The 23524-nt window shown below is 40.3% G+C and overlaps 1 protein-coding gene and 1 non-coding gene across 3 annotated transcripts in view; one reads left to right on the forward strand and one right to left on the reverse strand.

The window, feature by feature from the left end:
- Positions 1–23524, forward strand: part of VPS35L (VPS35 endosomal protein sorting factor like) — a 129347-nt gene that overhangs the window by 48979 nt on the left and 56844 nt on the right. For both annotated transcript variants that reach the window (XM_027098088.1, XM_027098090.1), the window contains 5 exons: positions 7898–7944; positions 8757–8868; positions 9399–9515; positions 11925–11978; positions 15188–15268. In XM_027098088.1, the coding sequence (XP_026953889.1) occupies positions 7898–7944; positions 8757–8868; positions 9399–9515; positions 11925–11978; positions 15188–15268 (411 nt within the window). The remainder of the gene's footprint in view (positions 1–7897; positions 7945–8756; positions 8869–9398; positions 9516–11924; positions 11979–15187; positions 15269–23524) is intronic.
- TRNAG-ACC (transfer RNA glycine (anticodon ACC)) lies at positions 14260–14332 on the reverse strand. The gene has a single exon. It is a non-coding gene; the product is annotated as a tRNA-Gly (tRNA).

Here is a 23524-nt window from a genome sequence, read left to right on the forward strand (position 1 = left end):
CAGTGGAACGTTGTGGGGCCATTTAAGATGATGGAGACCCACGATGGAGTACACACTGATGTGCTCAAATGAAAAAAAGAAGTTACACCTGTTACTGCGTGTGTCCTAAGTGGTAGTGTGGCCTGGTGTTCAAGTGTGGGCCCTGGAGTTGGGGTGCCTAAATCTGAACCTCAGCTCTGTTGTTTACAGCTGTCAGACTAAAGCAGAGGCCAAGTCACTTGTCCCTAATCACTCAGCTTTTTTCTTTATCTGTGAAATGGGAGCAGTAATAATTCCTGTTTTCTAGTCTACTGCATGGATCAAACAAGGCAGTCCGTTTACAGTGCTCAGTGGAGAGTCCCACACACAGCGCTTGAATGCTGTGTCATCGGGATTGCAAACGTGATTTTCATATCTGCACAGGAGAATTGGGAGAGAGATATGACAGAATATCGCTGGAGGGCAAGATTTTGGATCGTCTTAACTTATTTTTTTGCCCTGTTTTTTAACTTTTCAGCAAGTATAATGTCTTGCATATATTTAAATTTTTCCAAATCCTAAAGTATGTGGAGAAAAATAGGGACATCTCATATTTCAGGTGAATTTTTTACCATTGAGTAAATTGATTTTAAATCAAGCCACTTTAACAGAAGATGCTTTGAAAACTTGCAGGCCATTCTCTGTGATCTTCAGTGTAGTCTCAGCCACCACACGCTGGCCCAGGCTCCTGGGAAGACGTGTCATGAACTTGACCAATTCAGCTGAATGACTGAAACCTATGAGCAAGACAGAATCATTTGAAAATGAGAACACTTATTTTTTTCTCCTTATTTTAATGAAAAGCAAAATTGGATTTAAAACAAAAAGTACATGTCATAAGGCATTCTTCCTTTTAAGTGCCAGTAATCTCAAAGGATGGCAGAAGCTGAGAGTAGAGCTTTCCTGGGGAGTAAAACTCTAGGAAATCATTATTGCACTAGAAGAAGTGATTAAAAAAATTAGGTCACCTGAATAATAATAAACTCTGATTCTTGGGGCATTTAAATAAGGAACTTGCAGTGTCTCATAAAAAAAGTCATTTTCAAAATGTGAAAGAATTAATGTCAGTGTGCAGGGTGGTGCTGAAGATGTGTGTGGCAATATGATACCTAAAAGCTCTTTGACAGTGGCTGGGATGTGTCCACCGGGGAGTTGGAGCTGTGTGTGTCTGTAAGAGGCCACGCCTCCAGAATGTAGGAGTTTGTCTTCAGCAGCTGGCAATGCACATGACAGGTAGGTGTGAGAGAGGAAGGGAGAACTATCTAGATGAGAGAAGGGAGAAGTGCCTTCAGCTGCAAATATCTGATGTTCGAAATTTCAGATCGAAATTGAAATATCAAATCCCTTCCCCCCCAAAAATCAAGGAGTGATTATTCAAAAAGGCTTTTTTGTTGTTGTTTAAAGACAGGATTTTTTCCCCTTATACAATTAAAATTAGAGTAAGTGAAAAACATTTATGCCCCCAATTTTAGGCACATTCTGCAGAGAGAAAAGCAACCGTTTCATAAAACCTGCTTTTGGGCAATGAAAACGAATCCCTTGATAAGCTTCTCATCATTTTCAGCAGCTTTTTATCTTGTCTGATATGGAATCTCATGATCACTTGCTAAGCTGTGTGATGCAGGTTGTCTCTGTTGAAGGAGGGAAGAGGAAGGTGGTAGAGGCTGGGGCAGGTAGTCGGGCAGACCTGGGTTCCAACTGTGGCTGTGTTGCCTTGGGCTGCTTTACCTCTTTGTGTTTCAGTATTACCAGCTGTAAAATGGGGCTAATAATAGAACCTTCCTCGAAGGGCTCTCACGAGATGACTGATCATGCACGTCAAGCGCATGGCCAAGAGCTGGTGCATGGTAGGCAGCAGGCAGATGGGGGTGGTTACCATTGTTGTCTTTGACCTTAACAGCAGATGGGAGCCTGGACTGACTTGAAGGCCAGGAGATGAGCAGAGGGGCAGTAAGGAGGGGTTGAGGGACGGGACCTGTATAGACGGACATAATAAGGAGACAAGCATTACTGGAGAAGAGTGAGGGACTAGGCTGGCTGGGAGTGGCTCAGGCAGAGGTTGTTGAACGTCATGTCGTGGAGACCAGGCAGCACTTGAATATTTTTGACCAGGGGGATAATATGAAAAAAGTGGTGCTTGAAGATCAAACTGGCAGAAGCATCTGAGATGGATTAGAGGAGAACTATTTGGTAGCCATGGAAAAACCAAGAGGCAGAATGGATGGGAGAGTACATATTCATTGGAAAGAATTTGGAAAAGACAGAAAGGTTAAAAGGAGGAAAGGAGCCACCTAAAATTCGGTCATGAATAACTGGGCACTGTTAACGTCTTGGTGCATTTTCTTTTTAATATTTCTCTCTCCACTTTGATTCTTGCTCTGTAATTGTGGTTTTGTAGATGAGAAATATTTCCTGTATGATTTTATGATGCTTTTCCCTCGCTTAACATTATAACAAATACCTATTGTTAGGAAAATTTTGTGACCTTTCAGGAGGAGTTTAGAAGGCAGTGTTGGTTGGCTGTGAAGAATGGAGCGGGGAGCTGGGTCTGAGATGCTGCTAAGCTTTGAGCCCTTAACCACCTCTTTCTGAGGCTCCCTCTGCCATGCGCCCCACAGGCACCCCTCGTTTTGTTGTGCTGTGCTTAATAAGCACTTCGCAAATAGTGCATTTTCATAAATTGAAGGTTTGTGGCAACCCTGCGTCGAGCAAGTCTATTGGTGCCATTTTTCTAACAGCATTTTGCTCACTTTGTGTCTCTGTGTCACAGTTTGGTAATTCTTGCAATATTTCAAACTTTTTCATTATTATTTGTTATGGTGACCTGTGATCAGTGATCTTTGATGTTACTATTGCAAAAAAAGTATGACTCACTGAAGGCTCAGATGATGGTTAGCATTTTTTAGCAATAAAATATTTTTTAATTAAGGTACGTACTTTTTTAGACATAATGCCATCGCACATATAATAGACTACAGTATAGTGTAAACATAACTTTTATTTGCACTGAGAAAGCAAAAAATTCGTGTGACTTGCTTTTTTGAAATAGTCACTTTATTGCAGTGGTCTGGAGCAGAACCTGCAATATCTCTGAGGTCTGCCTGTATTAGTTACTTTACTTGGGCTATCTTAATTCACTCTCAGAGCTTCCCCAAGCTAGGTGTTGCTGTTATACCCATTTTACAGATGGGATACCTGAGGCTTACAAACTTCTTACAGTCACACAGTTAGAAAGAGGTCAGGTAGCCATTTTGGCAGTGACTGAAGCCAACAGATTTGTTCCCTTGACTGCTTTAGACTCTTTCTTTCTAGGTGTCTCCTGTTAACTGCTACATTTTAAGGTGGGACTTGAACGGATTGGCCCATGGGACTGCTACTCCGATGGTCATACTATAAATTGCCCTTTAAACATTCTAACATACGATTAGGCTAGTAATGCAAGTCTAAGACTACTCTTGGTCGATGATAAATCCCTCTCAAGCATACAGGTGTGTTATTTTCATTCTTTCGAATTAGGGAAAAATCCCCAGAGAAAGATAAATAAAGGAAAAATTAAAAATTTCTCATTTTACTACCTGGGGTATAAAATTTCTTTTTATTCACACTGAAATATTTTATTTCTTTGAGACTTGAGCCATATTAACTCTGGATTGGAGGAAAGATACTAGCTTTTAAGATTAGTTTATGATTTTGCCTACTGTTTTACATGTTTGTTTCATCTACAAAAATAAGGAAAATGTGATATGTGTATCATTTAGTTCACTTTTTTATGGAGCAGTAATTGTAAATGCTGATTGGAAGGCTGTTTAGTAAAAGCATAAGTACATATCTTCCGAGCACCCTGGGCTGCGTATGAGTTAATCTCAGTTTAGAAAACAGAAATGTGTTATTGACCCAACTTCTTTTTTCTTTTCCTATACTTTTGAAGTGGGCAGATAACCCTAATCTGGAGATAACCTTAAAAATCCAGTAGTTAAATGTGATGGTGGCTATACAAATCCAAATATGTTAATGAAGTGTCACAAAGATATACCCTTTACCCCACAAAAAAAAAGGTGCATGAAAAACCTGGTGAAATAGTCTAGTTAATTATATTATACCAATGTCAGTTTCCTGATTTTGACAATGCACTATAGTTACGTAAGGTGTTACCACTGGGGGAAGCTGGGTGATGGTACCCAGCACCTATACTATTTCTGCAGTTTCTCATGAGGCTATAATTGGTTAAAAATAAAACATTTAAAAAACTTCATCAATTTGGAGCAGTTTGAAAATAGTTACATACATGATGTGGATTCCTCAGGCATTAAAAGGAATGAGGTAGGTTTGAGTGTACTGACACGGGAGGAGGGAGGCCCGTGTAGATTCTTGAGTGAAAAAGGCAAATTGTAGCTCAATGTGTATAAGACTATCCATTTCTGTAAAACAGAACAAAAGCCTTCTACAACAAAAGCTACGTATTCATAGGGCATAGACAAAGGCCTAGAAGGATAAACACCAAATGTTGACACTGTTGATCCCTAGGAAGTGGGAGTTGGGAGGGAGGGCACTCATAATTTACTTCATACATGACTATATTATTTGAACTTGTGTCCATAAGCATTTCTTATTTTTATAGTTTTTATAGAAAACAAATATATAAACAAACGAAATGTAGGGGCCTAATGAATCTTCAAGTTCTGATGTGTCTGTGAATATATATTCAGAGCTGCAAGTTTTTCAATGGTTTATCTCAGCCAATAGGCTTTTTTCGATCTCAGTCTGATTTGAACTGTTGTTCATCTTGTTCTTGCCAAAGATAATCGATCCTGTCACTTCCCAGAAAAAAAAATTAATAACCTCTAACAGACCTTCCTGGGATCTATATAGCATTTGGCTCCTGGACACTTAAGGGTAATGACAATGAGCCCTTTTTTTTTTTAAGTTATATTCTTGGATGCATTTTTAATGCGTTCATCTCCTGTGGAAAGAGAACTTTTAAAGCATTTGTCTTGTCTTAATGGCCAGAGCACTTTGTCCATATGTTAGCATTTGCCCTATTTCGTCTTTTCAGAAGTGGTGGGCCAAGATAGCTCATTCATTTGTGCATGTGTGTACACGTGTGCACTTGCATGTATGTGTATGAAAGAGAGAATAAGCATCTAAGATCATGGATTTCTGTCTGATTTCCTCACTGCTATTCCCAGTGCCTAAAATAGTGGCTAGTACATTAAAGTTGCTTCACAGGCAGGTGTTGAGTGAGTGATTATTTGTGCATGTTAAGGAGTATCAATGTGATCATTATAAGAATATCTCTTTCCCAGTCTTCCCAGAAACCACTTTGATATTGGTCTTCATGAATGACTTTTCAAATATTAAATCCCCGTGAATGGGTTAGGGAAGCCATTTGTGACATTGTCAATTTTATCATCAGTTGGGATGCTGGCTGCAAGGAACAAACACCTAACTGGCCCTTCAAAAATAATTCAGTGTGTTCTGTTGAATAACAAGTGAAGGCTCTGGGCCAGGCAGGTTCTGTTCTTTGCTCTGCTCTGCCATCCCCAGATAGCAGCAAAGTGGCTGTAGCCATTCCACACATAATGTCCAGACATGGCAGCATCCGAAGGCAGAAAGATGGGGAGTCTTCGGTTCCTCTTTAAGGGCAACTTTGGGAATTCCCTGGCGGTCCAGTGGTTGGGACTCGGTGCTTTCACTGCTGAGGGCCTGGGTTCGATCCCTGGTCGAGGAACTAGGATCCCACGGACCGTGCAGTGCGGCCAAAAAAAAATGAAACTTTTCCTCTAAGCCCCCATCTAAGTAGCAGGTCATGTGCCCTGTCTAAACTTACCACTGGCAAGGGGAATGGGACCGCCGTGATTGGCTTGGGCCTGTATTACTTTGCTTAGTATGTTTGGGCTGCTCTAAGAAAACACCACAAACTGGGTGGCTTATAAACAAAAGAAATTTATTTCTAATGGTTCTGGAGGTTGGGAAGTCCAGGATCAAGGTGCTGGCAGATACAGTGTCTGGTGAGGGCCTACTTCCTTGTTCATTGACAGCTGTCTTCATGCTGTGTCCTCACATGGCAGAAGGGACAAGGGAGCTTTCTTGGGCCACTTTTATAAGAGTACTAATTCCATTCATAAGGGCTCCACCCTTAAGACCTAATCACCTCCAAAAGACTCCACCTTCTAACACCATCAACTTGGGAATTAGGTGGCTATTCAGACCTTAGCAGGTTTCCATAATACACTGGGTAGCTTAAACAACAGAAGTTTATTTTCTCAAAGTTTTGGAGGCTGGAAAGTTCAAGATCAAGGTGCCTGCAAGGTTGGTTTCTGGTGAGGCCTTTCTCCTTGGCTTGCAGTCCACTGTCTTCTCACTGTGTCCTCTCCTGGTCTTCTCATCTGTGCATTGTGTGTCCCTAGTCTCTCTTCCTCTTCTTATAAGGACACCAGTCCTGTTGGATTAGGGCCGCACTCTTATGACCTCACTTAACATTAATTAACTCCTTAAAAGCTCCATCTCCAAACACGGTCACACTGCAGGTTAGAGCTTCAGCATATGAATTTGGACGGGACATAATTCACTCCATAACAGGACCCAACCTGTATTTTGTTGGCAGAGACAGAAATCTGAATAAGATCAGGGTTCTGGGGTAAGGGGTACTGACAGTATCTCCACAAGCAACTACCACCTTAATTATTCAGGCAGCACCCAGGATACAGAGGGCCACAGCTGGAAAGGGTAGAATTTCACTAAAGAAGACTGATTTTATCTTTTGCCTTCTGGGCCAGACTTAGGTACAAATCTCATTTCTACCACTTAATAGGAAGTGGCTTAACCTAGCAGAGTTTTGGCTTTTTCGTCTGTAAAGTGCTGATAATTGACATGGGCCTCAAAGGCCATTGTGAAGAGTAAATGGGAAAAGGTATGTAAAGCGCTTAGAACAGTGCCTAGTGCTGTGCGCCTGGTGAGTTCTCAGTGTCGATGCTGCTGTTACCAGCTCTTTTGTCTTGGGATTGACCTTGCCTGTGCCATTCAAAACCTTGCCCAAACCACCGCCCTATTGGAGACTTCTTCCATTGATTTTTTTAAAAAATAGGAGCTCTTTTAAAGATACGTAATTGTCTTAAGATAGCTCTAAAGCCATTAATAGTATCCCAATGAGGAAAACATTTACTTCCTTTTGGGGAAAAAAATGTCCTTCAAAATGCATGGAGAGGAAGTATAGTGAAGAGCATGGCCCTTGATGCCCGACTGCCTGGGTCACATCCAGCCCGCCGTAACTAGCCGTGTCACCTTGGCCCAAGCACATCACTGTTCAGTGGCTTGGTTTCTCATCTGTGAAATGGGAGAATAGAGAGCCTGCCTCATGGTGGTTGTGAGAAGTGACATCATGAGTGCCAAGTGCTTCTCACCGTGACTGGCCAGCACCAGGTACTGGCCCAGTGTTTGTTATTTGTTTTACTGAGAATTTCACAGACACCTCGTGAAATGGGGAGGAACAAGGGGGGTCTAGAAGAGGTGAGGAGTAAAGCAGATTTCATTCTTGGTGCCCTGGAGCATAGGAGGTACCACTCTCATCATCCTGCAGTAATCTGTAGGTGGGATGGTACCACAGGTCGGTATCATCTACCTAAGGATGAGGAAAAGTAGTTGGTGAGACTGGATTTGAACCCAAGTGTGCCTGAGGCCAGGGCCCCAGCTCTTATCCATTATACTAAATGCCACAAGAGTGAGCTTGTTTTCTCCTTCATCTTCCCCATCCCTGCCAGGCACTGAGATAGAAATGGGCATGTGGCTGTATTTATTTTAGAGTATTGCTTTGGAAATCTGTTCATGAGAAGTGTTGCTTTAGATCCTCCAACTTGATTGTTTTTATCATTTTTTTGATTAGGCTCTGCTAACCGAAATGATGGAGAGATGTAAGAAACTAGCAAACAAGTAAGTATTTTGAAATTCATAAAGCCTGTGTTTGCAAATGGACTTGGTTGCTTTTTGTTGAGGTTGGCATGCTTGCATGGGCAAGAGGGCCAACAGAGAAGCAGGATAGCATGGAGGTCAGGAATGCTGGAGTCCAGGTGCCTGGCTTCAGAGCTTGGCTCCACTCTTTCTTAGCTTTCTGACCTTGGGTCACTTACTTTGACCCCTCTGTGCCTCCGTCTCCTCCTCTGTAAAATGGGTATAATAATAGTTCTTTTCCTATGGGGCTGTGATAAGTGATAAGGTCAGGATGAACTCGAATTCCTGTCTACCAGGCATAAGAGGTTTCTCCTCTGCTCTCCTTTTGGTGGCAGATGTGTGAGCAGCCTGGAGTGGGTTTTGTTCACCACTGTGTCCCTAGGTCCTAGAACAGTGCTTTTCATAAGAGATGCGGATATGTATTTGCAGCTTGGATCAATATTCTTACTTCATATTTAGTTTTATTTGTGCACTGAAGGCTCAGTTTTCTTCTGTTTAAATGGATTTGATATACTTTCTTATTTACCTGTCCATCCATTGATCCATCTACCCATTCACTCATCCATCCACCCATCCATCCATTCTTCCAGTCAGTTGAATATTAAGTTCTGAATATGCATAAAACACCGAGTTAGTCTCTAGAGGTTGCCTTTTTACTCCAGTCTTCTTATTTTTCCACCCTTACCATTAAAGGGCTGTCAGTCATCTTTCCCAACAACATACATCCTAAAATGAAAGCGACTTTCATTAAGGGGAAGCTCTGCTGACATGGGGCATGTGTGTGTGTCTTTCAGTGCCTTGCTGTTGAATTCCGTAATGTCAGCTTTCCGGGCCGAGTTCATCGCCACAAGGTCCATGGATTTCATCGGCATGATTAAAGAGTGCGATGAGTCTGGTTTCCCCAAGGTAGGCTCTTGACTTAATGCTTAGCGGAGAACAAATAGGCAATGTTTGCCCAGTAGCTCCCCAGGGAGAGAGAGTTCGGAGTCAGGGGAAGCTCCAGCCAACAGGAAAACAAACAAGGGCTCTGTTTCTGAAGAGTACGATGGAGAATGAGTTAGCGACTGGGGTTGTGAGACACGTGTAATTGCCGCGAGTCAGGCCTCCTTGAGTCCTAAATCTGTCAAATTAGCTCACTATGAAATATTTAGGAAGAACTTTGGTCTTACATCCTTAAAACTGTATCTTCACTTATTATTTATGAAAAGCTTTGTCCAGGAGAATATTATGGCCCACAGGTTGGACCAGTACACAGAGCCAGCTCTCTGTTTTGAGCTTCTCAGTCTCACTTGCACAGGTCTGTGGTAGAACTTCAGAAAACGGTCGTTGGAAGATTAACCTCAAGACAGGCCAACTATTACAGCCTTTTCCTTTATTGCCTCAAGTTACTCTGATTGTACATCTCCAGGATCGTAATGGTTTGCTGTATTTCTTAGCATCTTCTCTTTCGCTCACTGGGCTTAAACTTGGCCTTGGCTAATCCTCCTGAGAGTGATCGACTTCAGATTCTCAATGAAGCTTGGAAAGTTATCACTAAATTGAAGAATCCACAGGTGGGTGACCATTTAGACCTTGTATTGACTGCTTTTTGTCCAAGTTATGCAGTATACTCTTTCTTTTAAAAAATTTCTCTTTCAGCTAATCATCCTTATTTTTTTCTAAAGGAATCTACTTTTAATTGCATTATTTGTTAATCTGTAATGGAGAACTTATAGCTTTAAAGATGTATTTCTTTGATTTTTGTATCCCTAGCATGTCTTATTCTTGAGGCCTTAAGATGCACCAAAAGTGTAAAATTATAAATACTTGAAACTTTAAAAGACCTGTAGCTTTGCAAAGAGCATTCGAAGTACAGCAGTCTGTAGCACGGTTGACCTTTGAACAGCATGGGTTTGAGCTGTGCAGATCCACTTATACGTGGAATTTTTTTTCAATAGTAAATACTATACAACCTATGGTTGGTTGAATCCACAGAAGTGGAATCGCAAATACGGAGGAATCGTGGATACAGAGGGCTGACTATAAGTTATATGTGGATTTTTGACTGCGTGGAGGATCAGTGCCCCTAACCCCTGCATTTTTTAAGGGTCAAGTTGTATTTGGATTTGAAAAAACCAATTTATTGAGATATTCCTAAATTGAAGATCAGTAGTCAAGCCAGTGATTAGCAAAAGGGAATTCCGGTTTCCTTCCCTTGAATGGACAGCTGAAGGCTCTTTCTCTCCATACTTCTGACACAGGAAGTCTTGGGAAGATGGACCAACTGATGTTAGTTTCTGTAATGCATGTAGTGCTGCTCATCATGTTGTAGGTTTGGGTTTTATGCCTCACTGTCCTTTCAGGCAGTGTGCCAGCAGTTTATGTGGCTGCCACTAGGGAAATGCTGTTGGCTGTCTTTGTGGCCAAACTTCACCACACCCTGCACTGTTCCTCTCCTACTAGCAGCATGTCCTTGTTCATTTAGTTTGTTGTAACAGAATATGACAGATCATGTGGCTTATGTACAATAGAAATTTATTTCTCACATTTCTGGAGGCTGGAAGTACAAGATCAGGTGACCAGCATGGTTGGGTTCTGGTGAGGACCCTCTTCTAGGTTGCAGCCTGCCAGCTTCTCCTCCTCACATCGCAGAAAGAGGGAAAGAGACCTCTCTAGGGTCCCTTTTATAAGGGCACTAATTCCAGTCGGGGGCTCCACCCTCATGACCTAACCACTGCCAAAGGCCTCACCTCCTAATACCATCACATCAAGGGCTAGGATTTCAACATATGCGTTTTGTGGGGGATACAAACATTCAGACTATAATACAGAGAATAAGTGAATATGTGGCATTTGATTTGATCATTTATTGAGAAGGAAATATTGAAGTGAGCCCAGTTATAAACCCCTTGCTAATCACATTTATGATAGTGTATTAAGAAAAATATAATTTAGAAAAATTAGAAACTTTTTTACAAAATCGTATACCTAGTTTAATTCAGCAAAATTCTCACTAAACTCTAGCCGTTGAAATTCTCTATTTAACTTAACTCTGATTGGCTAATGAAAACAGCTTATTTAGGATATTTAAGTCAAAAACCTCTGGGCCTCTGGTGCCTGTACTTCAGTGCTTCAAAGCAACCTTGCATCAAAAGCTCATAATAACAGTTTTCTCCAGTCTTTAACTTCACACTCTCCTCGTTAAGTCCACCTTAGCATTCCTGTTAGACTTTAGAATGTTCCTGGCTTTTCTTGTGTGAATGAGATAACTGTTTTCTTCCCTCCCCATTTCTTCTTTCTTTTCCTTGAAGTGTCAGAACAGAAAAGGTATACTTGCAGACTCTGTTTTTCCTTGACAGTTTTTTCCCATGCGCATATTTTCTGGGGCAGACAACCTTACCAACTTGGTCATTGCCATTTCCATAGCCATCTCATTGTCTCTTCTACTTGAATCTAACACATCCTTTCTTACCTAAAACCTTTGTGCTTTCTTAACCTTTTTACAACTTATATGCATCACCCTCTCTAGGACAAACAGTTTGTTTTTAAAGGCAGGAGGCCTGTTTTTTCTCAGAACATTCAAAAGTCACATCGTAAACACTACTTGAATTTTCAACCAGATCTGTGGTCATTGTGTCCACTGAGGTGTGATGAGGTCTCCCCACTGTTATCTCCGCTGCCCTTTGGTTCTTCCCATTCTCCAGACATGGCAGAGCTTCCCAGATTTCTGTCTTGGCCCAAGTAGCAATTCTGGAATGACAGTCTAATTAGTTTCAGGCAACTTATGTTTTCTCACGTCACCTCTCAGGGTAAAATCTATCAGTGGGCCAGAGTGTTCTGTACATGAACCACTCTTGAAATCCCCATCACTTACCAACTCTTAGTTTTCAAAGCCCTTGAAGGGATTTGTACACGATGAGCTTTTGCCATAAGGTCAATCGTGGCATTCTTATTGTAAAGACATTTTTACTTTTTCTTTGTAGGACTACATTAATTGTGCCGAAGTATGGGTAGAGTACACCTGCAAACATTTCACGGTATGTGTGCTGTGGTATTGTTTTTGAAAGAATTACTGTATATTTTTTTCATGTTCTTAATTGTGAATAAGTCTAGCTTAGACATTTAGGTATTTTATGATGGTAATTATTCTTAATTTATGAAAATTGCATCCTTTATGGTATAGTGTGATGGAGCATTAATACGTGACCTGTAACAAAAGTGTTCCACACTCACGTGTAAGCTTGGGAAATGCTGCATTATACAAAGTTAAGCAGGTTTTTTCACCATAATACACCTTAGGTCCTTATTGTTAAAGTATATTGGGACTTTCCATGGGAGTCTAGTCAGCAGCGTTTTCCAAACATATTTGATTTGCATGTAATTTAATTTTTTTCTACGCAAACAAAGATACTTCTTTTCCTAGGCCCAAACTAGAACCCCAGTTTGGGAAATACTGGTCTTGTCAATGAGCAGAGACTTTTTTTTGAGCAGAGACTTTAGAAGCAGGTAGGAGTGGTTTCAAATCCTGTTGCCAGGTGTTTATTTTAATCAACTTAAAAAAACCCGAAGTTTAGCCTACATGAAGAAAAGCATATATATTGTAAGTTTGCTGTATAATGAATCTTCACAAAATACACCCATGTAATCATGGTCCAGATCAAGAAACAGGAAATAACTCCCCACCCCACCTTGAAGCCCCCCATACTCTCCTCCCAGTCACAGCCTTGGAAGTTGAAGGTAGGCACCATCTGGTCTCTAACTCCAGAAATGGGTTTTGCCTCGTTTTGAGCATTATGTAAATGTTGGTCTGTTAATTTTCTTTCTTTTGTCCAATTTTTGTTTTATTATGGAAACTTCAAACATATGATCCCCCTTTTACTTATCACCCAGAAATGATCAGCTTATGACAGGTCTTGTTGCGTGTCCTTCCCTTTTCTCCCCACCCTTGGGTTATTTTGAAGCACAGCTCAATCACCGTGTTTCACCTGTCAGTATCTCTGCACATATCTCTAAAATAGAATTCACTTTTCTGAAACAAAATCTCAATACATTATCGTAACTAATAAAATCAATAATGTTTTAATACCATTAAAAATCGATAAATTTTCAGATTTCCCCAATTGTCTCATAAGTTTTTTACAGTTTATTTGTTCAATCAGGATTAAAATAGGGTCTATACGTTGTAAAAACTTTAATTAGAGTTATTTTAATCTGTAAGTTCCCTCTCTCTTCCCCTCTCTTTCCCTCCCTCCCTCCCTCCCTGTTCCCTTCCCTTTTTTTTTTTCTATTATTTATTTGTTGAAGAAATTGGGTCCTTTGTCCTGTAGAGTTTCCCAGTCTCGATTGGCCAGATGTATGCCTGTGGTGGTGATTAAACATGCTCTTCTGCCTCCAGTATTTCCTATAAGTCGGCAGTTAGTTCTGGAGACAGGAGACTTCATCAGCTTCAGATCTGACTTTTTGGCACCCTGGGTGCTGGCATGGTGCTTCTCCTGGGAGGCTCACGGTATCTGGTTGTCTCTCCGTGATGTGAGTGACCACTGAAGCGCATTCATCTTATGGTTTGTCACGGGTTGCAAAGTGGTGACATTCGGAGTTATCATTTCTCCTTTATTTGTTAGCTAGAATACTTGCATGAAGAGAACCTTTTCGCTCCACGTATTTGGTTACCCTGAGGTAACAGTTTGTACAGAAAAGGCAGGATGCTCATTTTTGCCCCTGTTACTTACTAGTTTTTAGAGTAAAGAGTCAATTCCCCAGCACCCCCAAAGGTCACCAGTGAGTAGTAGTTGCTGTGGGTATCTGTAGGAGCTCACTAATTGAAACATATTTGATATGTATCAGTCATTGCAATTGTATTATTCTTACTGATGCTCAGTTGTCCCATTTTTGTCCAGTGGGTTCTTTTTCAGGTTGGCTTCTGAGTCCTGACACATTCTTTGTAGTCTTTGATGCCTTCCTTGCTTTCTATTATAAGATGCTCCAGCCTCCCTTGTATTTTTCTTATCTTAGATTTGGAATCAGCTCTTTCTCCAAGAAGCTTTGGTTCCTTTTAGTGCCATTGTCAGATTTTTTTAGCTCTGTGACCCTGGCTAAGCCGCTTAGCCACTTAACTTTTCATGGGGATAATGATGTCCATGATGGGGAGGTGTTTTTTTTTTAATATTTATTTATTTATGATGGGGAGGTTTTTTAAAAAAATATTTATTTATTTATTTCTGTATGTATTTATTTATTTGGATGTGCCTGGTCTTAGTTGTGGCATGTGGGATCTTTGTTGTGGCACATGGGCTCTTAGTTGTGGCATACGGGATCTAGTTCCCTGACCAGGGATTGAACCCAGGCCCTCTGCATTGGTAGCGCAGAGTCTTAACCACTGGACCACCAGGGAAGTCCGCATGCTGTGGAGTTTAATGAACATTAAATGAGAGAGTACATAATGGCAACTATTTAGATAGCGTGCTATGTGCCAGGCACTTTACCTGTAAGCTGCACAGCTTCATAGTGACCTTGCCAGGAAGTTTCACTGTTCCAGTTATATAGACCAGGGCTCAGCACACTTTTTCTGTAGAAGTCCACTTTTTTCTGTATTTGAGGCTTTGTGGACCATATGATCTCTGTTACAAGTGCCCAACTCTGCCACTGTATCATGAAAGCAGCTGTAGACCATACAGGAGTGAGCATGGCTGTGTAAATAGTAAACCTTATTTATGCATGCTGAAATTTGAATCTCATATAATTTTCGTTGTCACCAAATATTATTATTCTTTTGGTTTGAATGTAAAAATCATTCTTGGCGCCTGGACTGTATGAAAATAGGTGCTGGGCTGGTTGGCTGACCCCTGATACAGCTGACAAAAGTGAAGTGGTCATTGGGCCACCCAGCTTGTAAGGGTTCAGTCTGTGCTCTTCCCACAATGCTTCGCTGCTCTCTGCAGCACCTGGGGAGGGGCCCGGGACTGGCAGGCAGAAAGTGGCACATTGGATTTCACCAGCACTCCGAGAAAGCTGGTACAGGAACCTTTGAGAACCGTGTTTTAGTCCTGACTTGGTGCAGACATGGCCATCTTTAGGGCTGTGGTATGGGTGGGATTTCCCCCCTTACATTATTTTCAGCAGAGTAGTTGAAACTGCTTCCTGCAAAGTGTGTGCTATATTCTGAAAACGTTAGTCCTTTCTATCAGAAAAATGGTCAATGACTACCATTCAGTGTCTAAATACAGGTTTGATTTTTTTCCCCACTTAGAAACGAGAGGTGAATACTGTTTTGGCCGATGTCATCAAGCACATGACTCCAGATCGTGCATTTGAAGACTCCTACCCTCAGGTGACAGATTTTCATTTCTCATTTCCACACTGTAAGGAATTTTATTCTGTTGAATTAAATAGGTATGTTGCATGGGTCAGGCTGTAAAGTCAGATAATCCTGGGTTTGATCCTAGCTTTGCCATGTCTTAGCCATGTGCCCTTTAATCAGTTACTTAGTCTTGTTGTGCCTCAGTTTTCTCACTGTAAAATGGGGATAATAATAGTCCTCCTCAGAATGGTTGTGAGGGTTCAGTGAGGTGTGATGTGGAAAGCCCTGTACAGTTGCTTGGCACCAGTAAGTAAGATGCCTATGTTTTTCAGTTAAGCTAACTTTTTATTTGGAAATAAATTCAAACTTTATTGGAAAGTTAAAAGAATAGCTCAGAGAACTTCCATTATTTTTTACCCAGATTCACCAGCTGTTGAGAGATTCCATGTTTACTTTATCATTGTGTGTACACACACACACACACACACACACACACACAGACATATATATTCATACATACGTATGTAAATTTTTTAAAAAACAGTTGAGGATAAATTGCATACATCATGCCACTTTTGCCTCTAAGGAGTTCAGTGAGTATTTCCTAAGAACAAGGACATTCTCCTTTATAACCACAGTTTAGTTATCAACATCAGGGAATTTAATGTTAATATATTACTTTTACCTATTCCACAGTCCATATTCCAATTTTGTCAGTGGACTCAATGTCCTTAGTAGCAGATTTTTTTCCCCCCAGTACAGAATCCAGCTCAGGATCACCTACTATAAAGTAACTTCAGACCTAATTAAGATTTTATTTTTTATTTAATAATGTGATGTTCTGGCACTTACTGCCTATGATCAAGTGATTTCTGGGCTCACTTAGTATAAGAAAATTAGTTACATATTCTTTTTTTAAAAATAAATAAATTTATTTATTTAGTTAGTTTTGGCTGTGTTGGGTCTTTGTTGCTGTGCATGGGCTTTCTCTAGTTGCGGCGGGCGGGGGCTACTCTTCATTGCGGTGCGCAGTCTTCTCATTGCGGTGGCTTCTCTTATTGTGGAACACGGGCTCTAGGTGCGCGGGTTTCAGTAGTTGTGGCACGTGGGTTTCAGTAGTTGTGGCACGTGGGCTCTGCGGCATGTGGGATCTTCCCGGACCAGGGCTCGAACCCGTGTCCCCTGCATTGGCAGGCGGATTCTCAACCACTGCACCACCTGGGAAGCCCTAGTTACATATTCTTGTATAAATTTTAGAATTCTTACATTTTACTCATTTAAGAAATTTTCACCATTTGCTAATTAAAATGGTTCATCATTACAATTTATTGAGCAGCCACTAACTATCTGACATTTTTCTAGATGGAATGAAAAGAATACAGTCACGCACAGCAGGCTCTTGGTCAATATTGCAGGGTAAATAAAATGTGTAGAGAAGATGGGTCATACCCTCGTGGGTGGTCAAGGTCTCGGCCTCATATGAAGACTGATGTGCAGAATTTTAGTTGGGGAATTTTCAGTAAGGCCTTGACTGCTAGTGACCCAATTAATTGAAAACTTTAAGTAACATAATAATTTTAATGCAGTCCATTCCTAAGTGACAAGGGAACTATACTATACTGTAATTCTGTCATATCTAAGAGCAACTTATAAAAGATGCCCCGGGGTCAGCCTGCATTCCAGACAGCCACCCATATCGGTTGTGAGTCCTTGGTCTTAAGTGAGGGCCACATCAAGAAAATAAAACTGTGGGGATCTGTGAAGAATTAGCTTTCTCCAGTTCTAGGATAGGGAAGGTATAAGGTGAGCCTGGAACATTTTCTTGTGCCAGGAAGTAAGGAAGTACTGCTGGGGGCACATGGAATGGGCACAGGAACAGCTGGGAAGGGGCTCTCTCAGGTCCCCAGTTTGAGCATCAAATGAAATGAATACAGTGATGGATTATAATCCACTGAGTAAGAGTCGGCCCTTATGACGAATAGATAAATAAATAAATAGATGAGGGGAAAGGTGGGCAGGGCTGCCATTTGAGAAATGTGGAAGAAATGGTAGAGTTGAAAAATCACCATTTGCAGCCGTCACAGTGAAGACAAGAATCATCGGTCTTCAGGCAAGAATCAGCAATGGATGCTAAATCTGGGGGGAATGTTTGATGAGGAGCAGGACATTTTCGTATCTCCTCCCATAGAATGAGTATTAATCGCAAGGGGAAAAATAGTGACTCTGGAGTGGAGAATTTGGACAGTCATTGACAGGCTAATCAAAATCCTTATCACCATTGAGGAGCAAGTGGCTATCTTGTGCCTGCAGATATGGAACCCCGAAAAACAGGAAAGACACAGCATCATCTCTGTAACATTCCAGTCAAGAATGCATGACTGAATCTAATTATGAGGTAACATTAGTCATGCCCAAATTGAGGAGCATTCTATAAAGTAATTGGCTTGTAAAAAAAATCTTTGCCATCGTGACAAAGAAGGTTAAGGAACTCTTCCAAATTAACACAGACTGCACAGACGTGAAAACAAAATGCAATGCATGATCCTGAACTGAATCCTGTACTAAAGAGAGGAAAAAATAATGCTGTAAAGAATGTACTGAGGGCTTCCCTGGTGGCGCAGTGGTTGAGAGTCCGCCTGCCGATGCAGGGGACACGGGTTCGTGCCCCGGTCCGGGAAGATCCCATGTGCCACAACTACTGAAACCCACGTGCCACAACTACTGCAGAGCAGCTAGGCCCATGAGCCATGGCCACTGAGCCTGCGCATCCGGAGCCTGTGATCCGCAACGGGAGAGGCCACGACAGTGAGAGGCCCACGTACCGCAAAAAAAAAAAAAAAAAAAAAAAAGAATGTACTGAGACAGTTGACAAGATTGGAATACAAATGATAGATTAAAGTATTAAAATTATACCAGTGTTAACTTTCCTGAATTTGATAAACAACAGAGTAGAAATGTCAGAGAATATGACTATTCTTAGGAAATACAAATGAAGTGGTAAGGGGTGAAGGACATGATACATTCAATCTGCTTTCACATGGTTCAGAAAAAATATAATATGTCTTTTTACAGAGAGAGGACAATGAAACAAATTTGGCAAAATACTAAAAATTGATGACTTTGTGTAAAGAGAATATGGGAGTTTTCTGTACTGTTTTTTCAATGTTTCTGCAAGTTTGAAATTATTTCACAGTAAAAAAGTTGGCAGCACACAGTCAACACATTTTTAAAAGTTCTGCCATTGGATCAATGGATAGGTGAGGAGGTAAAGCAAATATAGCAAAATGTTAGCCCTTGTAGAATCTAAGTGGTGAGTAAATGGGTGTTTGTTATTATTCATTGAATTTTCTTACATTTCAGCATTTCATAATGAAACGTTGAAGGGAAAAAATACATCTTTTAAAACCAGGAAAGGCATTATTTGTAAGTGTACTTTAAATATTAAAAAAAAATTTCCTGTTCTACAGGGATTAGTTACTGTGGATAAGGTTTCAGGAACTATTTTAACCAGACAGTACTGCAGTATCTTTGAATGCTCTGCCTTGGAGCACTGTTTGTCATGACGTTTTGAAGTCCTTTTGCTTGCTGACCTAGTAAACTGCGTAATTATGAAATGGGGTGTGTACCTCTTAATATTCCATATTTTGGACCATGAGCCATTTCCGTTGCAGATGATTTAAACAGTGATGTTTTTAGTATAAACAAAGAACTTGTCAGTAAATTTTCCTTTCTTGACAGCAACCAGGGATAGGGGTTTATTTTTTTTAACATCTTTATTGGAGTATAATTGCTTTACAATGTTGTGGTAGTTTCTGCTGTATAACAAACTGAATCAGCTATACATATACATATATCCCCATATCCCCTCCCTCTTGTGTCTCCCTCCCACCCTCCCTATCCCACCCCTCTAGGTGGTCACAGAGCACGGAGCTGATCTCCCTGTGCTATGCGGCTGCTTCCCACTAGCTATCTACTTTACATTTGGTAGTGTATATATGTCAGTGACACTCTCTCACTTCGTCCCAGCTTACCCTTCCCCCTCCCTGTGTCCTCAAGTCCATTCTCTACGTCTGCATCTTTATTTCTGTCCTGCCTCTATGTTCTTCAGAACCTTTTTTTTTTTTGGTGTTTTTAGATTCCATATATGTGTTAGCATACAGTATTTGTTTTTCTCTTTCTGACTTACTTCACTCTGTATGACAGACTCTAGGTCCACCCACTTCACTACAAATAACTCAATTCCATTTCTTTTTCTTGCCAAGTAATATTTCATTGTATATATTTGCCACATCTTCTTTATCCACTCATCTGTCGATGGATACTTAGGTTACTTCCATGTCCTGGCTATTGTAAACAGTGATGCAGTGAACATTGTGGTACATGACTCTTCGAATTGCGGTTTTCTTGGTATATGCCCAGTAGTGGGATTGCTGGGTCATATGGTAGTTCTATTTTTAGTTTTTTAAGGACCCTCCATACTGTTCTCCATAGTGGCTGTATCAATTTACATTCCCACCAGCAGTGCAGGAGGGTTCCCTTTTCTCCACACCCTCTTCAGCATTTATTGTTTGTAGATCTTTTGATGATGGCCATTCTGACTGGTGTGAGGTGATACCTCATAGTAGTTTTGATTTGCATTTCTCTAATGATTAGTGATGTTGACCATCCTTTCATGTGTTTCTTGGCAATTTGTATATCTTCTTTGGAGAAATGTCTGCTTAGGTCTTCTGCCCATTTTTGGATTGGGTTGTTTTTTTGATACTGAGCTACATGAGCTGCTTGCATATTTTGGAGATTAATCCTTTGTCAGTTGCTTTGTTTGCAAATATTTCCTCCCATTCTGAGGGTTGTCCTTTCGTCTTGTTCATGGTTTCTTTTGCTATGCAAATCTTTTAAGTTTCATTAGGTCCCATTTGTTTATTTTTAGTTTTATTTCCATTTCTCTAAGAAGTGGGTCAAAAAGGATCTTGCTGTGATTTATGTCATAGAGTGTTCTGCTTATGTTTTCTGCTAAAGGTTTTATAGTGTCTGGCCTTATATTTAGGTCTTTAATCCATTTTGAGTTCATTTTTGTGTATGGTGTTAGGAATTGTTCTAATTTCATTCTTTTACATGTAGCTGTGCAGTTTTCCCAGCACCACTTATTGAAGAGGCTCTCTTTTCTTCTTTGTATATTCTTGCCTCCTTTATCAAAGGTAAAGTGACCATATATGCGTGGGTTTATCTCTGGGCTTTCTATCCTGTTCCATTGATCCATATTTCTGTTCTTGTGCCAGTACCATACTGTCTTGATTACTGTAGCTTTGTAGTATAGTCTGAAGTCAGGGAACCTGATTCCTCCAGCTCCATTTTTCTTTCTCAAGATTGCTTTGGCTATTCGGGTCTTTTGTGTTTCCTTACAAATTGTGAAATTTTTTTGTTCAACTTCTGTGAAAAATGCCAGTGGTAGTTTGATAGGGATTGCATTGAATCTGTAGATTGCTTTGGGTAGTAGAGTCATTTTCACAATGTTGATTTTTCCAATCCAAGAACATGGTATATCTCTCCATCTGTTTGTATCATCTTTAATTTCTTTCATCAGTGTCTTATAGTTTTCTGCATACAGGTCTTTAGCCTCCTTAGCTAGGTCAATTCCTAGGTATTTTATTCTTTTTGTTGCAGTGGTAAATGGGAGTGTTTCCTTAATTTCTCTTTCACATTTTTCATCATTAGTGTATAAGAATGCCAGAGATTTCTTTGCATTAATTTTGTATCCTGCTACTTTACCAAATTCATTGAATAGCTCTAGTAGATTCCGGTGGCATATTTAGGATTCTCTATGTATAGTATCATGTCATCTGTAAACAGTGACAGTTTTACTTCTTCTTTTCCGATTTGTATTCCTATTATTTCTTTTTCTTCTCTGATTGCTGTCGCTACAGCTTCCAAAACTATGTTGAATAATAGTGGTAAGAGTGGGGAACCTTGTCTTGTTCCTGATCTTAGTGGAAATGGTTTCAGTTTTTCACCATCGAGAACGTTGTTGGCTGTGGGTTTGTCATATGTGGCCTTTATTATGTTGAGGTAAGTTCCCTCTATGCCTACTTTCTGGAGAGTTTTTATCATAAATGGGTGTTGAGTTTTGTCAAAAGCATTTTCTGCATCTATTGAGATTATCATATGGTTTTTATCCTTCAATTTGTTAATACGGTGTATCACATTGATTAATTTGCATATATTGGAGAATCCTTGCATTCTTGGGATAAACCCCACTTGATCATGGTGTATGATCCTTTTAATGTGCTGTTGGATTCTGTTTGCTAGTATTCTGTTGAGGATTTCTGTGTCTGTGTTCAACAGTGATATTGGTCCGTAGTTTTCTTTCTTTGTGACATCTTTGTCTGGTTTTGGTATCAGGGTGATGGTGGCCTCGTAGAATGAGTTTGGGAGTGTCCCTCCTCTGCTATATTTTGAAAGCGTTTGAGAAGGATAGCTGTTAGCTCTTCTCTAAATCTTTGATAGAATTTGCCTGTGAATCCATCTAGTCCTGGGCTTTTGTTTGTTGGGAGATTTTTAATCACAGTTTCAATTTCAGTGCCTGTGATTGGTCTGTTTGTATTTTCTGTTTCTTTGTGGTCCAGTCCTGGAAGGTTTTGCTTTTCTAAGAATTTGTCCATTTCTTCCAGATTGTCCATTTTAGTGGCATATAGTTGCTTGTAGTAATCTCTCATGATCCTTCGTATTTCTGCAGTGTCAGTTGTTACTTTTCCTTTTTCATTTCTAATTCTGTTGATTTGAGTCTTCTCCCTTTTTTCTTGATGAGTCTGGCTAATGGTTTATCAATTTTGTTTATCTTCTCAAAGAACCAGCTTTTAGTTTTATTGATCTTTAATATTGTTTCCTTCATTTCTTTTTCATTTATTTCTGATCTGATCTTTATGATTTCTTTCCTTCTGCTAACTTTGGGGCTTTTTTGTTCTTCTTTCTCTAATTGCTTTAGGTGTAAGGTTAGGTTGTTTACTTGAGATGTTTCTTGCTTCTTGAGGTAGGTTTGTATTGCCATAAGCTTCCCTCTTAGAACTGCTTTTGCTGCATCCCATAGGTTTTGGGTCATTGTGTTTTCATTTTCATTTGTTTCTAGATCTTTTTTGATTTCCTCTTTGATTTCTTCAGTGATCTCTTGGTTATTTAGTAGTGTATTGTTTAGCCTCCATGTGTTTGTATTTTTTACGGTTTTTTTTTCCTGTAATTGATATCTAGGCTCATAGCATTGTGGTTGGAAAAGATACTTGATACAATTTAAATTTTCTTAAATTTACCAAGGCTTGATTTGTGACCCAAGATATGATCTATCCTGGAGAATGTTCCGTGAGCACTTGAGAAGAAAGTGTATTCTGTTGTTTTTGGATGGAATGTCCTATAAATATCAATTAAGTCCATCTTGTTTGTTTGTTTGTTTGTTTTGCGGTACACGGGCTCTCCCGTTGAGGAGCACAGGCTTCAGACGCGCAGGCTCAGCGGCCATGGCTCACGGGCCCACCTGCTCTGTGGCATGTGGGATCTTCCTGGACCGGGGCATGAACTCGTGTCCCCTGCATCGGCAGGTGGACTCTCAACCACTGCACCACCAGGGAAGCCCAAGTCCATCTTGTTTAATGTGTCATTTAAAGCTTGTGTTTTCTTATTTATTTTCATTTTGGATGATCTGTCCATTGGTGAAAGTGAGGTGTTAAAGTCCCCTACTATTATTGTGTTACTGTTGATTTCCCCTTTTATGGCTGTTAGCATTTGCCTTATGTATTGAAGTGCTCCTATGCTGGGTGCATAAATATTTACAATTGTTACATCTTCTTCTTGGATTGGTCCCTTGATCATTATGTAGTGTCCTTCTTTGTCTCTTGTAATCATCTTTATTTTAAAGTCTATTTTGTCTGATATGAGAATTGGTACTCCAGTTTTCTTTTGATTTCCCTTTGCATGGAATATCTTTTGCCATCCCCTCACTTTCAGTCTGTATGTGTCCCTAGGTCTGAAGTGGGTCTCTTGTAGACAGCATATATACAGGTCTTGTTTTTGTATGCGTTCAGCCAGTCTATGTCTTTTGCTCAGAGCATTTAATCTATTTACATTTAAGGTAATTATCAATGTGTATGTTCCTTTTACCATTTTCTTAATTGTTTTGGGTTTGTTATTGTAGGTCTTTTCCTTCTCTTTTACTTCTCTCTTCCTGCCTAGAGAAGTTCCTTTAGCATTTGTTGTAAAGCTGGTTTGGTGGTGCTGAATGCTCTTAGCTTTTGCTTGTTTGTA

This window comes from Aethalodelphis obliquidens, unplaced genomic scaffold (genome assembly GCF_003676395.1).
Source record: "Aethalodelphis obliquidens isolate GAN/ISIS:26980383/991018 unplaced genomic scaffold, ASM367639v1 scaffold120, whole genome shotgun sequence".
NCBI classification, from domain to species: domain Eukaryota; kingdom Metazoa; phylum Chordata; class Mammalia; order Artiodactyla; family Delphinidae; genus Aethalodelphis; species Aethalodelphis obliquidens.